At 36.2% G+C, this 23,283-nt stretch overlaps 1 protein-coding gene across 1 annotated transcript in view; it reads left to right on the top strand.

The window, feature by feature from the left end:
- Positions 1-22,096, top strand: part of slou (homeodomain transcription factor slouch) — a 57,245-nt gene extending 35,149 nt beyond the window's left edge. The window contains exon 2 of the mRNA XM_074113489.1: positions 17,510-22,096. Coding sequence (XP_073969590.1) covers positions 17,510-18,003 — 494 coding nt within the window. The 3' untranslated portion in view covers positions 18,004-22,096. The remainder of the gene's footprint in view (positions 1-17,509) is intronic.
- Positions 22,097-23,283: the final 1,187 nt, after the last annotated feature.

Raw genomic sequence — 23,283 nt, 5'->3', positions numbered from 1 at the left:
ATTAAGGAAATAAATTAAAACAATTAGAATTTCGGAGGAAGCTGAATAGAATGGAGATAACTGAATAGACGGGATTTAAAGATAGATAGGGTAGGAGCATGGCGAACAGATGATGGCAACGAGTTCCAGAGAGAGATAGCACGTATAAGGAAGGACTTGTCAAAGGATGAGGTACGGTGAGAGGGAATATAGAGATCGGATGAGTGAGATCTAGTATTACGGGAATGGATCGAGGATTTAAACTTAAGGAGTTGAAAAATATAGGGAGGCCTTTGAGACAGGGTGACTTGAAAAAGGAAAGAAACCAAAAAATATTGGCGGCGATAGACAGGAAAAAGCCACTTCAACTCATCGTAGCAGCGGCGAAATGCGAGAGTCTCTGGAAATGCTGAAAATAAATCTTATGAAGCAGTTCATGAGGCGCTTGAGCTTAGCTTCAACATCATCAGAAAGACCGCCATACACTAAACAACCATAGTCGAAATGGGGGAATATAAGAGAGGAAACTAGGAGTTGCCGGGTCTTAATTGGAAAAAGGGAACAGGAACTATTAAACTGCTTAAGGATATGGATGGAACGACGAGAGAATTGGGGAAACATGGTTTTTCCAAGATAGGCTTTGATCAAAAGTTCTGTGCGATCCATGAGTTTATTCAGTCTACAATGACCAGTGAAATGGCCTACAATCATGCTCATGGCCGTTCGGCCATGCTCGAGTAATGCCACACAGTAAGTTTGGGCAGATAGCTTATAAACTTTTTCGCCTCTCAATGGCCAAAAACAGGAACTCCAGAAATGTCTTTAATGTATTTTTGCTGGACAAATGTTTTTAATAATAGATCAACATGAATTAAATAGGAAAACCATAGATTATTTTTTTTATTCTATGTTAAGTTTTGGAGAACTACCAAACGCCTATTTCCGGAAAAGGCTAAATAGAAAATCGTAAACGATCGTAATACTTACTGTTTCATCATAGCTGGAGGAAATACAAAATGAAGACAACAAAACAATCTGATTTTTGTACCTCTGAGCGTAATGTCACCAGAGAGAAACGAGACAGAAAGCAACTTGCCAGCCACCGGGTAAAGCACGATCATGGAGGTGGATGCTGGTTGCCATGGTCACCGTATCTACTGTTGACACAGGCTCCTTTGTTTTCCACCACAACTCCGCCATCATCATCATTTCCCTCCACCCTCCCTTCTACTCTTAGTTTTACATCCTCAACGCTATCTAAACTCCCTCACCGTGATATCCTTTTACCGCTAATATTACCCGCCTAACTGCCTATATCTCTACCTACCAACCGCTAGACCGGAAACAGGAAGAGAATGGGAGAGGAAAAAAGAAGGGGAAATACATCGAACTATTTACATAATATTAAAAATTAATACCTTGAAATTAATCTTTAATCGTCTTAAGTGAAGGCACGAAGTAATTTACTTAACTGAAGAGTAATTACAGTAAAGTCAACCTACTCAGCCTTGGATAGCGCAATTACTTTGGTCTTACTACGAGCTAAGAGGAAGTAGGTGAATTTTTCAACGGAAATAAAAGCACAACTTTGATTTATACTAGTTTTATTGACCTGTGAATTTGGTTAGCTTCACTCAACAATTGGGTACAGTATATTGTCAAATTTGTATCTGATTGGTAACTACGAGTTTCCAATTCTCAATAGTGTCCAAGATATTTAACATTTTTTCAACTTTTCCGACGATATTCGCGTTTTTCACCCATAAAAACGGCCATAACTTTTCTATCCTTTATCCTACAACAGAGTTCGGCAACCTATTTTAAGTAAAGAGCCATTTCTCCTTAAATAATTTTAATAAATCTTACTAAGAGCCGCAAGGATGATGGTGTAAAAGACTCTTTAGATCATTTGTATTCAGAAATTATTATTTTATGATATTCAATAACATTTAAATGTTTTATATATTTATTTTCACATATTGCAAAGTAAATAAACAAATAAATAATAACTAAACCTGTGTTTGAATGAAAATGGCGGCAGTCCTATATATTACGTACTGTATTTTAATATAATTCTATTCAATTTCAAACCTATCACATTTAAAAAAATTTTTGAAAAAATATCTTTACTTTAATAAATGAAATTTCCATTTGTTTCAATAAAATTAAAAAATACAATATATTTTGGACAGGCTGAAGAGCCACACAATTTGGATAAAAGAGCCACATGCGGCTCGCGTGCCGCGGGTTGCCGACCCCTGTCCTACAACAAATCTGCCTTATTCCAAACGAAAGAGCATTAGACGATACGGACAACTACGAAGACTGCTTTGGGCGGAGATCAGCCATGAATGTACAGAACAAAACTGACTCCTATACAAGACACTACTAAGACCCATCTGGACCTACGGAGCTGAGCTTTGGTGGGGCTCTGCGAAACCTTCCAAACATCCAAAGAATCTAATTCTTTCAATCTAAAGTCCCTTCGGCATATCGTCAAAAGCTCTCCTTATTATGTATCGCAATTTCAGCCCTCCATACAAGAACTCAATATCCTCCTTTTGTCAATGACCTAATCCATTCTCAGCTTTCTTAATTTCCATACATCCTAATCCCAACAGCACAAGCCCTATCCACAACAATCCATCTTTACAGTCCTCCACGACGCCTAGCCCCGCGACCTTTTACAAGCCTTCCAACCTCTAGAGAGTTCCAGCAAAGGCTGGCTCCTCTCAGCATGCCTTCCACACATGTGGCGCTGGATCCTCCAGGATTCAGCCTACAATCTGAGCCTAACTCAATTAAGAACATATTTACTTGATGTATTATGTATATGTACAGGTTGTAAATAAATAATTAAATAAAAAATTTTAAATGATAAATGAATCGAGGAGTCACACCCAATTACAGAAAAAGTTGCGTGCATTTATTCAAGCTTCAAGACCGTATGGATTTTTTGGTTTTGTTTTTAATAATAAACCCTACCCCGAGCAGAGGGGGGCGTAAAGGCAGAAAACTAAGATAGGATGAAAGAAATAACTGCCAGATTCAGTCGTGATACATTTATTCTGCCGAGCTTTCGACCTAGGGACTAGGTCCATCTTCAGGGCTAGTTTACAAAGTAATATAAGTCCATGAACAGACAAGACAGAAGACACACCAACCCTGTAATGTAAACATATTACTTTGTAAACTAGCCCTGAAGGTGGACCTAGACCCCTAGGTCGAAAGCTTGGCTATAATAAATGTATCACGACTGAAAACTGGCATTTATTTTTTTCATCCAATTGAAACTATGAATCAGTCACCACCAAATAATGAACAACGAACACTAAGATGTTTGCGTAACTGACTTTTCACAGATTTCACATTATTAATTTCCTCGTAATGTCAATTTTTCGGTGAAAGGAACAAAGAGAAAAGTGTGGATGTGTGCCTCAAAAAAGATCGTGGAAATTTTGATTTTTTACGGTGAAAACAGATAGACAGACAAACGGCTTCCTGCGATCTCAAAAACGGTCACTTCTGGTGAGAATTTATAATCTCAAATTTGCTAACTCTCTCAAGAAAGCTGCTATAAACAAGAATCTCAAGAGTTTACAAATAACTACTATTATTATTTTTTCTTTTCGACATAAATAATTAATTGACGTGCTCTAAAACCGGTGAAGCAATAAGTGCCTCTAAATTAGAGCCCCTAATTACGCTAGATATACGAAAATAAACCCCCCCTACCATAAAAAAAAAAAACTCCTGAGGCCTGAGACTCCCAGAGACCCTGAGTGTAGATCGGCTATATCGGGGGGGGGGGTCTCCTTTCCTAATCTCGCTCACCACGCCTAACGGTGCGTCATCATTTTTCGAACGCTTGTCAACCGCATTAATAACCGTTACTAATAAGCGTGCATCACAAATTAGTTGAACGGGGGGATAGAAACATTTTTAAAAAAAACTACAGGTCGGTGCTTTTTAGCTTTTTTTTTTACATCAAAGGCGTTTAAAACAATTAGGAACAGTAAAGATGTCTCACAAATATTTTTGGGGATAAAAATAAAAAGTAAAAAAATATTAGGACAGAGATAGTTATATATTCTGAAAGATAGGAAATATTATATATATAAACCCACCTGGGTTGCACATGTTTCTAAACGAGTCTATCATTAATTCTGACAACTTGACAACACTTGAAGCTCGACAGAGCTGACTGCTAACCGTTCTTTCACATCCTATATTTATAATTATCTCCATCTAAATATATAATCTGCACACATCTGGGATGAGGGAAACCTCTTGTTTACCGCTTTGATTTTTCTTTTTCCATTTTGAATAGAGGTTTTCTTTTTTTGTTTTAAAGGAGGAAAAGAAAATTTGAATGCCTGAACGTTTTTAGCATGGACAAGGAGTTATCACGATACGAAGCCTCAAGTACAACGGCTGCCCAATGGTGAAACCAATTGCAATTAAGCTCATCATGCCTGAATACTGAAAAAAAGCATGTTCCAGAAGCCTTGCAGTTCAGAAAAGCTTTCTGATATCTTTAAAGAAATTGACTTTTTAATCCCGCACGAAGCTCAAAACTTTACATTTTACTACCTTGGGCTTTACTTAGGACCGAAGACTATCTTGGATCCCCTGATTGTTTTAAAGAATACCATGGGTCAAATAATAGAAAAATACAAATTGTCGCTATTTCAGGCCGATTATGAAAGGGTGCAAAATTCCAGTTACTCGACAATATATAAAGAATTAATAGGCGACTTCTTGCACTTCTCCGCCCTCATACCTCTTATTAAATGTACCCTTCAATAAAAGCAGATTAATTAGCCAGCTGAGAGTTAGTTCCTCCTTTTTGCTAACATTTTATGTAAATAAGAATAAACACGTCATAGGAGAGGAAGAGGTGTATGTCCTGTGTTACAAGGAGAAAGAAACCTTAAAGCACATTTTCTTAAACTGCCCTTTCTATAAATTCTATAGGAAAAAATATTTGAGTTTATATAAAAATTTACATGTGGCCTCTTTATTAAATATAAATAATTACGATCACTTAGAAAACATATTTCAGTTTTTCAGCAATGCATTAATGTTGAGGAAATTTTTAATAAATGATTAGTTTTGTTTCTGTCATATTATTTTACTGTAGTTATAAAGTGTTTATCTAGTTCGAAAGATTGTTTTCTTTTTCTGTTCCATTGAATTGTAAATTTACTTTCATATTGTATGTATGTACTTTAATCTAACTTTATCAAATCTGTCATGCTGAACTCGGCTGATATGTACATACGACATATCATGCATATGTCTCAACATGTACTCAACATTTTCAATAAATTATTATTATCATATTTATTACTATCTTGGATCCCCCACACTAGACTAAAAAGAACAGAACTAAACAGACGCTATCGACTACTTAGGGGCCGTACTTAAATTACGTAACGCAATTTAAAGAGCTTTTTAATCCCTCCCCCCCCGATGTAACAGATCGTAACAAAATGTCAACCTCCCCTCCCCCCCTAGCCAAATGTACGTAATTTTTTGTTATGGAATATCGTCATTGCATAGTATTTAATTAAAATCAAACATATATTTTTTATTTATTACTTATTTAATTACATTATCACTTAGTATGAAGGTTGGCTATAGTAGAATTTGGCGCGAAAAATATCGTTAGTATTTTTCCATTAATGACCAAAAAATTATAGATTCAATTGGAAAAATTACGTACAAGCATTAAAAAACCCCCTCCCCCGAACCATAACGAATGGTAACAATCGAGCCTTACCCCCCTCCCCCCTTGCGTTCGTTACGTAATTTAAGTACGGCCCCTTAAAAGACTCTCAGTCGATAGATCAAAACTCTCTCTGGACAACAGCAGACTAATTTATACTACTATTTTAAAACCCATCTGGGCGTATAGAAATAGAGCTGTTAGGTTCAAACCAAACGCTCCAATCTCCTAAGGATTCGAATCTCCTTCAATCTGCGTCCACCTGTGTTAAAAGGAAAAATTGGCCATCCATGTCTACTAAGATAACATGGCGTAATTCTGGATCTTTATGTCTAAACACTAATCCGTATAGATCGAAACGGATTTATCTTTAACTGAGCTCCTTTAATGGACTTAAGCACATCTTAAATCATTATTATTTCTAGCATTTTTGTTTTAATATAGATTTTTCTTGTTAAAAAACCCCCACACTGAACTTAAAAGAACAGAACTAAACAGACGCTATCGGCTACTTAAAAGACTCTTAGACGATAGATCAAAACTCTCTCTGGGCAACAAAAGACTGATTTATACTTCTATTTTGAAATCCATCTGGGCGTATGGAATAGAGCTATGTGGTTCAAACCAAACGCTCCAATCTCCAAAGGATTCAGTCCCTTCAATCTTAAAATACTTCGAACTGCCGTAAACGCTCCATTTTATGTCTCCCAACCTGGGACTATACAACCAGTGACATTAACATTCCTTTTGTCACTCCCAAGTCACAGAAAACACGATACAGAAAACTCTACTTCAGCCTGCAATCTCATATAGATCCTCTAGCTCAAAATCTTTCTTCAAGAACTTTTCCTGATAACCTGGACAAGACGTCTTAAGAGGCAGTGGAGCCTCGTGATCTCCTCTCCAGTGAAGAGAGTGGTACTAACAGTCTAATGTTTTTGGGAGTGTTACCACTAGGTAACTTCTCTCCACTCGTTACCTTATCATTTGTTACTCTATTGTATCACTGTTACTTACAGCGCTGATTGTAGCATAAATAAACGCGGAAAATAACCATTTTGTTTATTTTCCTTTTTACAAACTAAGAAAAGCATATGGTAATTTTTGAGTTTACAGCGGAAGTATCCGTTTTCAGGACCCCCCTGAGTACGTAAAAGTAGTTTTACCGGGAAGTTCTTTCGCTCTTTCCTCGTTCTTTTTGTGCTGTATATTCCGGATGTAAGGTGAGCTATTCGCGCATTTTTTTTTTCGGTAAACCGGAAAAACACACTGTGGAAATCTAATTCCCCTAAACCTTGACCCGATCGCAATTGCTTCAAAATCACCGACAGTAAATAAAGTAAGATAAATCTGACTTACTTCATTGATGACCAAAGATTTGATACAAATCGAGAGCTCCATGTTTTCACAACTGTTTTAGTTTATTTTTACTGCACAGCCGGCCCCCTTTAAACTCCTGGCATCTTCAGTTAGCTCTTAATATTGGACATTTCCTTTTTCTTTTTTATCCTGATAATTCTAAAAATTACTTTCCTGTTTACAGTAAACATCCTTTATTGTGGCCAAAAGAAGGTAGTTTTTTTTTCTATTTCTTCACCTTTTATCGCGAAGTAATCAATTAATCGATTATAAATATCGTTTAAAGATCAAAGAAATATGGCGAATTCCTGTTTATATTTTTATTATTCTATAATGTTTGGATTGACGCCAATACTAAATTAAAAATGAAAAAAATAATTTAGTGTGAACGGCCCTCTAGATTTTTCTCTGACCGCGGTCAACAGAAGTACATTTCCTGCAAAGATTAGTGCTGCACGAGACCGAGACGAGGCGAGACTTTATGCAGTCTCGATCTCGGTCTCGGTCTCGGTCGCTCAAGTCTCGGTCTCGGTCTCGGTTTTTTGAATTTTTGTTTAAGTATTAAAAGCGGTTTGCTATTAATAATCTTTTCTAAAAATGTTATTATTTTCTAATAATTATTTTAATTTATATATTGGTAATGAAAATGTGTGTAAAAGAAGACAACTACTTACACTTCAATGCATCATATATTACTATTACTGTTATATATCTTTATATAATTTCAAAAAGATGTTAAAAACGCGCCAAATGAAAGACCCAAATAACATATCTGCCTGCTATATCAAGTCGATTCGTGAAATAAAAAATACACCTCCCAACAAACTTCCCGCCCTATTAGTTATGGCTGTTGGTGAAGATAAAGAATCTGATGATTCACCTTTTGACGACGACGACGACTGCATCAATATTTTTGCACCATTTGCTCAAAAATCAGCAAATATCACTGAAGCATGGAAGACAGAAATAATTAATTACACCAAATTAGACCAAGCACCAGTAGACGTTGACATTTTAGAATGGTGGAAAACACTTGAGAATTCCTTCAAAAATTTGTCTAGAATGGCGAAAGATATTTTTGGTGTCTGTGCAACTTCAGTGCCATCGGAAAGATTATTTTCGCAAGCTGCGATGATAATGACCAATAGAAGATCTTCTCTAACTTCTGACTCAGTAAAAGCTCTTTTATGTATCAATGCTTGGGCAAAGTGTATCTTAAAAACGAAAATTTGTGGCAATATTTTTTAGGTGCATAGATAGTCTTTTTTTTCAAATTCACTAATTCCAAAATTCTAAAATATAATTCAAATAATATCAAAGTTCAAAGTATTAGATTATTAATAGTGAAATTTATGAAATTGAATGAATGAATGATATGAATAGTGAAATTTAGTGAATTTATGTAAAAATTAGGTAATTCGAAGGGGGCCGCCACGGTAGCCGAGCGCTGCGAGACCTGCAAAGCTAATGTGTATTGTGGTACTGGGTTCGATTTCCGGTCTTAGGCCTTGGATTTTATTTAATGGTTAATATGAGAAATTTACAGTAAAAGTATGTTTGCTAGTCGCCTCCGTCCGCGACACCTAATTGGTAGTTGGACGTAAAGCCCCGCCTGAAAAAATAGGCGATTACTTTACTTTACTTACTTTACTTATGTAATTCGAAGTCAAATAGATGTAGTAAAATTGAACATATATAATAAAATCGTATCTTTTAATAACTAATTCAATACCCGTAATGATTATTTATTAATAAAGAACACAATTTTATAATTTTGTAGCTAAAAATTAATATTTGAAAAACCGAGACGAGACCGAGATTTCTCGACGAGATATATATCATGTCTCGATGTCGGTACCGAGACCGAGACCGAGGTTTGTCTCGTTTCTCGTGCAGCACTAGCAAAGATAGAGGAAATGGCCTAAAATTTGGAATTACGATTGAAATTTATAAAAATATAATCAATTATGGAGGCACCACGGTAGCCGAGCGGTTATAGGCTAGACCCGCAATGCTAAGATGTATTGTTGGTTTAGTGGGTTCGATTCCCTGTCTCTAGGCCTTGGATTTTATTTAATGGTTAATATGAGAAATTTATAGTAAAGTATGTTTGGCGGTTATAGGCTAAACCCGCAATGCTAAGATGTATTGTTGGTTTAGTGGGTTCGATTCCCTATCTCTAGGCCTTGGATTTTATTTAATGGTTAATATGAGAAATTTATAGTAAAGTATGTTTGCTAGTCGCCTCCGTCCTCGACACCTAATTTGGAAGTTGGACGTAAAGCCGGCCTAAAAAAATAGCCAATTACTTTTGGGATTATGAAATTGATGAGAACGTAAATATGACCCTGAAGTATCATTTTAAAAGAAAAGATCCATTGAGGTTTTCCCCCCAAAAAGTATCCCTTAAATGAATTTTCCGGGGAAAAAATGTTTGAAATAAAGGTTTTAGATTCTGAAAAGAAAACTTCAGAAAAACTAGTACGTAAGATTTAGTACACTTCCGCTGGTTGACTTATTGTGCACTTATATGCACTTATATTGTGCACAGCCTATGGCTGGGGTCGTCTTTAAACGTTGTTACGTTGGATAAGACTTCTGCTCAGGCGGACATGCACAGTTCAGTTTATTCCGGAGATCATAAAACGGAGACTTCTGGTGCAAATTCTAAATTGAAAATTGTGCCAATGGCCATGCCTCATTTTACCAGTTTATGAAGTAAGAAAAGTAATAAGTTTCCCTTCCCATTGAAATTAATTCATTTTAGGCTTAATAATTTAGGTAACAGAACTTGCATTTCCTATTGTGATATATATTTACGAACCATAAATGATTTTTTTCTTAGAGCTTTTTTAAAAAAAGCTTTAAGCTCTCTCGGAAAAATGGATTTTTCAAGGAAACTTGAACGGCTAACTGCAAATTTATAAAGTGGCAATACATTTTCTAGATTTTCTTATAACAAGCCCTTTAAAAGGAAAAATTGGCCATCCATGTCTTAAGATAACTTAGCGTAATTCTGGATCTCTTGCCTAAACACTAATCTCTATAGATCGAAATGGATTTATCTTTAACTGAGCTCCTTTAATGGGACTTAAGCAAATCTTAAATCAGTATTTGTAGCATTTTTTTAAAATTGATTTTTCTTGTTAAAAACCCTCCACATTAGAGTTAAAAGAAAACAGAACTAAACAGACGCTATCTTCAACATAAAAGACTCTTAGACGATTGATCGAAACTCTCTCTGGACAACAAAAAGACTGATTCATACTTCTATTTTGAAAACCAATCTGGACGTATGGAATAGAGCTGTGGGGTTCAAACCAAACGCTCCAGTCTCCAAAAGATTCAATCTCTTTCAATCTTGAAATACTTCGAACTGCTGTAAACGCTCCATTTTATGTTCTCCCAACCTGGACTATACACCCTGTGACCTTAACATTCCTTTTAACCACATAAGTCGCTGAAAACACGACACAGAAAACTCCACTTCAGTCTGCAATCTCTTATAGATCCTCTAGCTCAAAATCTTTCTTCTAAAACTCTTCCTGATAACCCGGGCAAGACGTCTTAAGAGACAGTGGAGCCTCGTGATCTCCTCTCAAGTGAAGAGAGTGGTACTAACAGTCTAATGTTTCTGGAGTGTTACCACTGCGGTAACTACTCTCCACTCGTTAGCTTATCATTTGTTACTCTATTGTTATCACTGTTACTTATAGCGCTAAAGCGCTGATTGTAGCACAAATAAACGCCAAAAATCTTGTTAAAAACTATTTCTTTCTAGTGAAATCACCGAATCGAAAATCTTTTCGAACTATAATATCGTCTCTTAGATTAAAAGGAAGTAAAAATTTAGTAACTAATTAAATTCTATGTCCTCCAGATGTATATGCAATATATAAAGGCAACAGTGTGGGTAATATGTGTTTACGATTAGAAGCAATTTATTTATTAGCATGTGTGTAGCCGCCAGTACAAGAGCGTCAAATGTACAAGAACTGGAGTATAATAATCTGTTGCAAGGAGGTAATAGGGATCAGTGTACTGTTATCTTGGTTAGCGGAAACTCCCTTAGGGATTACTCTGGAAGAGAATACAAGTTACTGTTGTTAGTGTGTGTGTGTGTGTGTGTGTCTGTGTATAGGGTTGCCATAGCGGAAGGGCTGTAGATAGCGACGCTCGCTATTTAATCGCCTCTCCGTTCTTATGCTGGCACATACCTAAATATACAAGCGTAACGCTTTGCTCACTAACTAACCTTACAGCGCGCAAAGACCTCCTTAATTACCCCCACTCTGTTGTTAATTAAAGCTAATTAAGTGACGTAGAGACTTGAAGTGGTTTTGTTGTGAGAGTATTTTAGGGCAGGGTGGGAGAGAGAGAGACAGGGACAGAGTGAGAGGGGTAAAGAGCGACAGTTTGGCTGCCTTAGTAACGCCATTGTTCGCTAACTTGCCGTTTCCTCCTTTCCCTCTGTTTACTTCCGGAAGTCAAATTTTTTTTACCAGCAAATACTTGATTATTTCTAATTAGATATCGGATTAGATGAAACAATAAACGTTTAAATATGTACGAAATACCTGGCGTTACCTGGCTAACACGATTTCGTCTTACTTCTACTCTCAAGTATGATCTCTATGAACCTCATTGATTCAAATCTCTGTTACGGCGCGTTCGACGTGTATACTCGTTGTGAAAAATATTGCCATTAACTATAAAAAAACTCGATTTTTTTTTATTTGTTTATTTATTTTGCAACTGTATGCAGTACAACAAGCAAAAGTGATGAGAGATGAGGGATGGTGTAAATATACATGCACGCATAAATATTTGTGTGTACATACATGTGCGCCAAGAGACTTGAGTGGAGTGAACGACGACCATCCAGTGATGGAAGCCATTTAGTTCGCCAGATTGGCAAGCTTACGCAGCATCCATCCTAGAAGGTCGGCGTTGAGATGATCGCGTGGCCACCGCCGCTTTAGTCTGCGCTGTGTGGATTTGAAGGAAGTGTTGTGGTAGACATGTTGTGGATCAGAGGGTTGTAGTGACTGTCTATAGATTTGAGTGGAGTTTTGTGTATCGAGATTGGGACGAGAGGAATATTTAGACCAGAGTGTATTGTGTGATTGGAGACGTAGAAGGGAGCGTTAACTATTGTTCTCAGGATTTTAGATTGTAAGGTTTGAAGTCGGTTGATGTTCGATATTTTAGCGCTTCCGTAGAGTTGTATTCCGTACGTCCATATTGGGGCAAGTAGAGCGGCAAGTGTTCGTTTGTTCGTCAGGGTCAGTTTTGAAACGTTTTTCGAGTAGTCTTTTCAACATTTTATACCTCAGATTAAGGTCAATTCGTTTGAGTCTCGTGTGAGGGTTCCAAGTTAGTCTTACTCGAAATTTTAATAAAATACAAATAAGAATATTATTTGGTGGGATGTTTCCTTTATCTTACCCAATAGAACTGCGGTGGGAGTCAGCCAAATGATAAGTGGTTGGTACATGTTTGGTCTCCGCATTAGAGATTGGGGGAATCACACAAATAGAAGCTCTCAAAACCCTTGTGCAATGCCCGTTTTTACTTTTTAGATAGAGGTTCACAGCATGTTTTCATTTTGCACAGAATTTAATAGCTCTTTTCTCTTCCTTGTAAAAGCTCTTGCGGTCTCTAGTTAATTAGAGCAATGCATACGTGAAAGCAGTGCAAGATTTTGAATGAGCACAGAATGCTCTCTGTAATCTGTAAGCCCCCAGAGACAGATTGCAGAAAAAGTCGCTTGCAGTGAATATCATGACGTTGTAAACTTTTGGTTGTTTTGCCTTGCGTTCGACGTGTATACTACAGTCATTGTCTGATTTTAATTCCGCACACTGTGGGGGAGGTTTTTTAAAACTAAATTCCACGCTTAACTCTGGTTAAGGGACCAATCTAACAAGGACTGGGTTCGCCACCCACTAAAGCACTAATTCAGAATAATGTACGGTACTTTACATTATTAAGTTAAATGTATGGCTTAATATACCGGATTCGCATAAAATTCAACATCCGCAACATTCAATAATGTACCACACTTTGTAGAATCGATATTTGTTTCCCTCCCTCTTTCTAAGTATTCTGAGGATGAAAGAAAGAATTATATTTTGAAAATTCTGTGTTTACAACGAAATGCATTCAATATAACTTCCAGATTGTTAGTAAAAAGTGCATTTGGATGTGTACCCACATCAGATATTGGTCTTTTTTTGCTCGTATTAAGTCCCTATCTATGAGGCAGTGGTTCTAAACTTTGGGAGTGCCATCTGGGTTCAAGAAAGTTTTAAGAAAGTAGTTTCGAGACCATTTCGATGCAAGCAACAATATCTTGGAAATGTGGTCAGGATCAGCTGAGCTGGCTAGTATTTATTATTTATTGTACCGGTTTCCAGCATCACTTGCAGATTCATCAGTTTAATGTAGAGATTTCGAATCTAGCACCAAATGTTGACAAGTAGCGTCTCGTCTGGCACCTGTAAGTCGAATATCCAGAAAACCCAGTGATGGAAATTCTTTTGGATCAACATTTAGGGGAAAATTCCTTGATTTGAGACACCGCCCGGGGGTCTTTTAATGGAGTCAGAAGTAGTAAGTACAGTAAAGTAATTACCTATTTTTTTTCAGGCGAGGCTTTGCGTCCAACTACCAATTAGGTGTCGTGGACGGAGGCGACTAGCAAACATACTTTACTATAAATTCCTCATATTAACCATTAAATAAAATCCAAAGCTTAATGACCGGGAATCGAACCCACTAAAACAACTAGACACCAGGAATCGAACCCACTAAACCAACAATACATCTTAGCTTCGCAGGTCTTGGAGTAGGAAGAATATATCCTACATAAAATTAAGTTAGAAAACTTAAGCTGGGCTTTCACTTTGTGAAAGTGTTTCACCCTAGAACTCGCCTCTGTGGTTTTCTGGCACATTGACAGAAACTGCTGCAACTTAGTGGGAGGCTCAATTTTCTAGTGTAAGAGATTCAAACTGAAGACGCAGAGATTTGTTCTGTGTTGTTCAAATTGATCACTATTTTTTGTAGGGTCTAACTGGAGAATATCACTGTAAAGATACTGTTTCTTTGCTGGTTGTATCAGTGGTCCAGATGCGTAACCCCAGGATAAAGGATCTCCAGCTAGATCAACTGCTACAGACTGTGTGATGAAGGGAACAATTTAATATTTCCGTGTTTTCAGAAAATGCATCAGGTAGAACTGCAGCGAAGAGTGAGTTTTGTGGGAATAAGTACTTGCAATTTTTTTTTGTGTGTAAATGAAAAGGAATATAAGCTAAAAACGGTGTGGCGTGCTTACCCAGTTGACGATCTTGAACGTACTTTAACGAAATTAGCCGGGGAAAAGTGGCAGGAGAGTTAGCTATAGATGGGGCGGAAGTGAACTTGGGTGGGGGGGGTTAGACTGTAGTAGGCGGTTATGTCTACAGTTAACTACCTCAATTAACTACACTGAATAAATTAACATTTAATTTGGCTGGGGTAAAGTAAGTGTGCGTGTGTAGTTTAGTTGGGGAGGCGGTTGAGGAGCACCGCCTCCAGCAAGCCTGTGCCTGGCAACCAGACACAGGGAGTCCTTGCTGCCTCAGCTCCACCTCCACCACCACCACCGCTCGCTCTATACACATGGACAACCTACTCCAGAGGGGGAGAACCTGTGTTTACCACCCGCCCAAAGAACGCTGGTGTATATTGCCGCCTCCAACCAAGTAGTTCCCCCACCACCACTGCTCTATCTATCTAGCCCCGCTTTTGGTTGCTGCCCGCCTTTGTTCCTCCAGGCCGAGCGGACGCCACGGCTGTGTGCTGATGTAGCCGTTAAGAATTTAAAGCACTAAGTGCCGTTCAAGTATCCCCGCCGCCGCCTCTTTCTCCTCAACCCTGCGTCCATTTCCTTACTTAAAACCTTTACAAAAGCCTCCGGCTCCACCACCACCACCCCCACAGCTCTCCACAAAGGCTCCGGATGTTAACTCATTCATTACCAGTTCCACTGTACTTAGCTAATTATTAAAAAGCGATTTTACAGATTACAAGCATGCAATTTACATCTTTTACAAACTTGTTTACCTTCTGTAATTAACAGTTTTGCTTTTTATAAAACGAAGTTATTTATTCAATTTTTTAAAAAATTTATTTACTTTAATTGTTATTGCCAAGAATAAATAACACAACATGAAAATATTTATTGCCATTTTTACTTTCCCTTCCAACCTGTAAGTGAAAGTATTGTAATCGTTCAGATTTTCAATTATCCATGATTCACCGTAAATAGCCGGTTAGAGATCTCCTGAGAACGAAAACACGTTTTTGACAAATTAGCCGTGAGCTTGGGACCTATCTACGTGGTAAATATGATATATCTGCCTTCAGATTTTTGATGATTTCCATCATTTTTACTAGAGAAAATTCGTATTCACGTGGTTCCGGAATTTGAGGCTGAGGAAGACTTCTTTGTTTAAGGTTACATTTCCTGCGTAATTTACGGGGTTTTTAAACTGAATAATGTAAAGTAATTGCCTATTTTTTTTAGGTGAGCTGTACGTCTAACCTCCAAATTAGGTGTCGTGGACGGAGGCGACTAGCAAACACACTTTACTGCCAATTTCTCACATTAACCATTAAATAAAATCCAAGGCCTAGACACAGGGAATCGAACCCACTAAACCAACAATACATCTTAGCATTGCGGGTCTAGCCTATAACCGCCTAACATACATTACTATAAATTTCTCATATTAAACATTAAATAAAATCCAAAACTTAGTGGTAGGGAATCGAATCCACTAAACCAGCAATACATCTTAGCTTTGCGGGTCTAGCCTATAACCGCCTAACATACTTTACTATAAATTTCTCATATTAAACATTAAATAATATCCAAGACTCAGAAATAGGGAATCGAACCCACTAAACCAACAATACATCTTAGCATTGCGGGTCTAGCCTATAACTGCCTAACATACTTTACTGAAATTTCTCATATTAACCATTAAATAAAACCCAAGACTTAGAGATAGGGAATCGAACCCACTAAACCAACAATACATCTTAGCTTTGCGGGCCTAGCCTATAACTGCCTAACATACTTTACTGAAATTTCTCATATTAACCATTAAATAAAATCCAAGACTTAGAGATAGGGAATCGAACCCACTAAACCAACAATACAGATTTGCGGGTCTAGCCTATAACCGCTCGGCTACTGTGGCGCCTAACTGAAAAATGTTTTTAATAATAATTTCTTCTTAGCGACTTTTTTTTTTTTTTTGGTAGCTGACCAAGCGGTGAAGGAAAAGTGAAGGGTCAGTAACGAGAGAACACTATCAGAAGGGGAGCAACGCACTGCTCAAGTAAAGTGTTGGATATTTATTACTTATAAAGCGAGATTTAACTCTGAGTCCTAAATTAGTACAGCTTGTGTTGAACGGTAATTTGATATTCAAACGGAAGTGAGCCCTAAAATTAATTTTCCCGGATGAGTTATTGCACTATGGGTAACCAATCAATTTGTACCCATGGTTACAGAAAATGGTATACGTCATTTGTGAGCAAAACTGATGTACAGTAGTAGTGATTTCCGGTTGATTGTGTACTAAACGACCAATCAAAATTTGAACTTTCTCTGAGAAATACAAAGTCAAATCGCAATACTTTTCTCTTATTAATAGAGAGGGAGAGAGAGGAGAAATAAAATTAATTTAACAGAGTGGTGGGGGGGCCGCAGAAGTTATGTGACGTAATAGAGGTGCAAATGATATTTTGGAGCGTAGCCCAAGTTTGGGAGTAAAAATAATGGCAGCAATGTAACGCTTCAGGTAGCGTACATTAGGCAACAAATAGGGTTATCTCGGACCGGTAATGTAGCATTAAACTACGCACTATCTCTGTCCCTTTTTACACACTCACACACAGCTCACAGATTACAAAACTCCTTTATTCTCTATAGCTGGAAACTGGGAATATACGAGCTTCATGTATTCTTTTGTGTGTAAGTCATTCACACTGTAACCATCCAAAAATGGTTTTAAATTTACGCAACGTTTTTTGTTTTTACAGCTACTGATCTAAAGATTTATGTTTAACTGAAGCTCTAATTTGCGGAAATGATCGTCAAAAATGGTAGAGGACCAAAAATTGTGATCTTCTGCGTTCGGCATTACACTAAATTGTCACTTAAGTACATCCCTTTAATTCTTAAATTAGTGGTAATGCGTTTGTCTTGAAAACAGTTGGTTGTATAAATAATGAAGCTGCTAACTTTACCGTTAATTATTTAAGAAAAGTATAACTAGGGACCTCATAAATTGCAAAAAGGAAGTCGTATAATACCTCAAAATAGATTCTTTTTTTGTCAACGTGATAATTATAAAGAATTATCTTCTTTTATGTTAACAGGTAGAGAAGGTGGAGGCCAATACTCTGATCCTGGCGGAGGAGACGATGAAGACTGTAGCGGCGAAGGAGGCAGTGACCTTGGGTCCGACGACAAGGATCCAAAACGGAAGAAGAAGGACTCAAAAGGAAGCGGCGGCAAACCGAGACGTGCACGTACCGCGTTCACCTATGAACAATTAGTGGCTTTGGAGAATAAATTCAAAACCACCCGTTATCTGTCCGTCTGCGAACGACTGAATCTAGCGCTATCGTTATCGTTAACCGAAACCCAGGTGAAAATCTGGTTTCAAAATCGCCGGACCAAATGGAAGAAACAGAATCCCGGGATGGATGTGAACAGTCCAACTGTGGCGCCGCCTGGTGCTGGCGGAGCGCCAGGATTTTTCCCACATCCTTTAGGCTATCCACCGCATTATCCACCGCCGTTCAGTAGCCAAGGTTATGGTTATTTCCATCATTTGGGCGGACATCATGGTCTAGGGCATAATGCGTGAGAGTAGTTCTTCTAGGCTACAGCGCCACCTGGCAGGAGCGTTCGCAACGAGAGAGTAAGGCATAGTCTGAGACCATGCCCTATATAGGGCTAGCCAATTTCTCCCTTTATCGATAAAATTAATTGAAACGAAAGGGAAAAACGTTAACATATCAAAAAATAAATAAATCGTGATCTAAATCACCTTTAATTTTAAGACTTAAATATTAGCCGAAAAAAAATCATTATAAAAATAAAGTGATCGAATTATTTATTTGTATCCAATAGAATTGCAGGCTTTTAAGCCCCAAATAAAGTTATTGAAAAAAGAAGATGGCGAAGGTTTAAAAAAATTATATGTACAAATAATGTCTGTATTTAAAACAAAACTACAGATAAAATTGAGAAAAAGAAACAGAATCTTAAAGATCTAAATTAAAAAAATCTTTTAGATTAATTTATGAAGTTTTTTAATCTAGAGGCCCCCGCCCGTTCAGTTACCGCCAAAAAAAATAAATAATCCGCCTTTTTCACGCGTAATTTTCCATTCATTTCATTGAAGTCTTCATGAATCTTTCTAAACCAATAAGAAAGCAGTTAACAGCTATTTTTGTGGAGGATAGGGGGTAAACTTTTTAAAATTTAAAGATTGTCTGTAAAAGAAGCTTTTACATTGAACTTTAAAGTCTCAAGACAAAACTTTGATTTGTGCAGCTACAAATGGCTTTGGGTTTGACGACTTTCTGTGGCCGCTAACAGAGATTGATATTTTTTACTCCTTCAGTTTAATAATTATTTTTAAATTTTTTATTGATGCTATTAAATGTTTATTATTATTTAATTTAAAACGTCCAATTACCAATAGGTGTCGTGGACGGAGACAAACATACTTTACTATAAATTTCTCATATTAACCATTAAATAAAATCCAAGGCCTAGATTAGGAGAATCGAACCCACTGAACCAACAATACATCTTAGCTTTGCGGGTCTAGCCTATAACCGCCTAACATACTTTACTATAAATTTCTCATATTAAACATTAAATAAAATCCATGACTTAGAGATAGGGAATCGAACCCACTAAACCAACAATACATCTTAGCTTTGCGGGTCTAGCCTATAACCGCCTAACATACATTACTATAAATTTCTCATATTAACCATTAAATAAAACCCAAGACTTAGAGATAGGGAATCGAACCCACTAAACCAACAATACATCTTAGCATTGCGGGTCTAGCCTATAACCGCCTAACATACATTACAATAAATTTCTCATATTAACCATTAAATAAAATCCAAGACATAGACCAGCGGAATCGAAACCCACTAAACCATCAATACATCTTAGCTTTGCAGCTCTTAGAAGTCAAACAATTCAGTAAGAATCTGATGAATGGACCACAATTCTTTCATTTTGCGAGCAGGAAGCGGAAGTAACAGGAAAACCCATATTCACTTCTCGCAAAGTACGCAACTTAATTTTTTTTTAACCAACTTTATTTCAATGTGAAAGCTTCCAAAAAATACAATAAATAAAAGTAATTATCTTTTAGAATAATAAACAAAACTTTAAAACAATCGACAAAAATACCCCGATCCCCAAAATGTATATAAACCCTTTTTCCAAATTAACAATCTGTTCTTACATAAAATGTATTTTAAAAAAATCGATGTACAGAGAATTTTAAATCGATATAACTTATGTACAGTGTGATTAATTTAAATTGTATCTATTTTTAAAAATTTATTTACGATTATATATTAAAAACCCCAAACAAACAAAAGCCCTGTGTAAATATTTTGTCAAAATAATTTAAGATTTGTCTTTCTCCCCCCTCCCTTCACGGCAAATCTTTTCCAAAAAGGGAATTAATTCCCTGGAAATGTTCTCCAATCATATTGTTATGTTTTATGTAAATTTTGTAAAAAAATTAAAAATTAAAATTAAAAAAAAATGGAATACTCAATATTTATTTCTGAAAAACTGAAAATTAAAAAATATAGTATTTAAAAATGAATGAATGTCCATTTTTTAATTTTTTCCCCCTCTCCAAGAATGATTTAATTATTTTCAATTAAAATTAACCTTTTGCGCTATTAATTAATCAGCAAAAATGTATGCCCATCCCACTGGAAAAGAAAAAGCAAAATATGCTTTCAATATAGCATTGACTACTTGGTAACGGTGTAACATTTTGTCCCATAACTTCAAGCGTTGAAAGAAAAAAGCAAAATATGCTTTCAATATTGCATTGACTACTTGGTAACGGTGTAACATTTTGTCCCATAACTTCAAGCGTTGAAAGAAAAAAGCAAAATATGCTTTCAATATTGCATTGACTACTTGGTAACGGTGTAACATTTTGTCCCCATAACTTCACAAGCGTTGAAAGAAAAAAGCAAAATATGCTTTCAATATAGCATTGACTACTTGGTAACGGTGTAACATTTTGTCCCCATAACTTCAAGCGTTGAAAGAAAAAAGCAAAATATGCTTTCAATATTGCATTGACTACTTGGTAACGGTGTAACATTTTGTCCCCATAACTTCACAAGCGTTGAAAGAAAAAAGCAAAATATGCTTTCAATATAGCATTGACTACTTGGTAACGGTGTAACATTTTGTCCCATAACTTCAAGCGTTGAAAGAAAAAAAGCAAAATATGCTTTCAATATTGCATTGACTACTTGGTAACGGTGTAACATTTTGTCCCCATAACTTCACAAGCGTTGAAAGAAAAAAGCAAAATATGCTTTCAATATAGCATTGACTACTTGGTAACGGTGTAACATTTTGTCCCCATAACTTCACAAGCGTTGAAAGAAAAAAGCAAAATATGCTTTCAATATTGCATTGACTACTTGGTAACGGTGTAACATTTTGTCCCCATAACTTCACAAGCGTTGAAAGAAAAAAGCAAAATATGCTTTCAATATTGCATTGACTACTTGGTAACGGTGTAACATTTTGTCCCCATAACTTCACAAGCGTTGAAAGAAAAAAGCAAAATATGCTTTCAATATAGCATTGACTACTTGGTAACGGTGTAACATTTTGTCCCATAACTTCAAGCGTTGAAAGAAAAAAGCAAAATATGCTTTCAATATTGCATTGACTACTTGGTAACGGTGTAACATTTTGTCCCCATAACTTCACAAGCGTTGAAAGAAAAAAGCAAAATATGCTTTCAATATAGCATTGACTACTTGGTAACGGTGTAACTTTTTGTCCCCATAACTTCACAAGCGTTGATTTCTCTATACCGGAAATACTCGAGAAATGCTATACTTTATTATTATTTAGTTCATTTTTCCACACCCAAACAGTTCCATCTTCTTCGTCTGAAATTCTAGATTTCGTTTGAAATACTAGACACCAGTCACCTCATCCTCGCTTTCTTACTGAGAGTGGTAGAATAATATCCACGACCTTCACTATCCATTATCCATTTTAGGGATCTGAATTAGGAAATACTTACTAAAAATAATAATGAAACTATAGTTTTTTTACTGACCACAGGTTTTAATTTATTATACCATTATAAATCGTAATATCTACGACTAAATAAAAAAAGGCAGTTCTCGTGTAATTGCAATAATTCTCACATTTGAATAACGGTGTTTAGTTAAGAGTTAAAGTACAGTATTACCAACACTACAAATAATAAAATGTAGCAAGTAGTACCAGTATCTCAGAAAATTTAGTAGACCTGCGATGCACGTTATTTTCAGTATAGGAGAAAATGATCAAAGACGTATATAAAGCCAAAATAGCGCAAGAGGTTATTGGAAAACGGAAATTACATTTTCTTGGCTAAAAATGTTTTTCCAGTGTTTTAATTTTCATTTTAAATTGTTTACTCGGTACGCTATTAAGCCCAACACAGCCAACCAAAAAAAAAAAAAGAAAAACACATGAAAATAATTAAATGTATATCATATGTAAAATAAAGAAAAATAATGTTAATGATAAGAACAATTTCCTCAAAAGAAAACTTCCTATTTTATCTCTGTATGTACCAGGGTAGCCACCCTAATTTAACAATTAAATCCGAAATACCAAAAAAATTTATGTTAAAAATAAATATTGTTTTATAAAAATTCTAAAAACTTGTTTCTTTTTTAAAAAAAATTGATTCATTTTCACAATTCCTTACGAATTTTGGAAGCAAGGCGTTACTTTGAACTTATTTACGAAAGTAAAAAAAATTTACAAGAGAAAGCTGCGGTGTGAGAGGTGGGCATATTTGAACAGAATTTACATTTTCTGTTACAGAGCGCGCACAGAATCGTATTATTGAACCTTTTTATTTTGTTTTCTACAACTTTCAAGTCTTCTGTAACTGATCTATATCAAAAAACATACATATCTCGTATATTTTTTTAATTTAAACATTTTTTGTGACAAATATCTGCCCCACTGACGGGGGGGTAAACCTTTGAACACAATATAAAATAGAAAGAAATGATATTACCTTACTCTGAATCTACCTTCTATCAGTTATTTCTCTCACTACTACATTACTTTCTCTTTTAAACCACTGAAATCTAGTCCCAAAAATCAAGAATGACTCACTTCCGGGATGTTGTACCCGAAGTAGTGATGGGTTTAGGAAGTTTGAACCAAAATATTCGGTTTGTTGGGCTTCTTAATGTAAAAGGTTCGAACCACTTTCCCTTTCTCTGCGCATAAACCAAAAAAAAAAAGTCACAAACTTGCAGAGCTCGGTAGGGCGGCACATTTTTACTGGTGATGTTGAAATGTGCCCCCCTCTCCTTCCATAAAAGAAAATATAATATCCAACACTTTTTGTGCAAGCACAACAGACTTTTTGTAAATACTAGATTTAAGAATACGAATCCCAGATGTTAATATGGACTATCAATACTGACACCTTGTCCACTACAAATCTTCACAATACACTTCCAAAACTACAGCAAAAATCTTACTTCCACCTTACAAAATATAACTTTCCTCAATTCTGGACTTTACCAAACAATGAAAACGAAGGGAAACTCTGTCAATTATACAACAGGTCTACCACCAAATATGGAGAAAATTACCAATCATAAATGTTTTAAATATTTGGCGAGAAATTCAAACTGTTCCAAGGTACCTCCTTCTCCCCTATTTTGTAAAATTTGACCGGAAGTCAGATTTTATATGAATTACGCGGAAATAGTTTATTTTTTGTAAAGAGCATGGTTTAAAACTATTCTGTATTTAAATACCTAAAACAATAATTGTTTCCAAGATTCATTAAGATCGATAAAATATACAAAACGATTATTACATC

This window comes from Rhodnius prolixus, unplaced genomic scaffold (genome assembly GCF_049639745.1).
Source record: "Rhodnius prolixus isolate KJV_2025 unplaced genomic scaffold, Rpr scaffold_7, whole genome shotgun sequence".
NCBI lineage: Eukaryota > Metazoa > Arthropoda > Insecta > Hemiptera > Reduviidae > Rhodnius > Rhodnius prolixus.
Note: the sequence above shows the minus strand (reverse complement) of the source record. Positions and strands in the feature narration are given on the sequence as shown.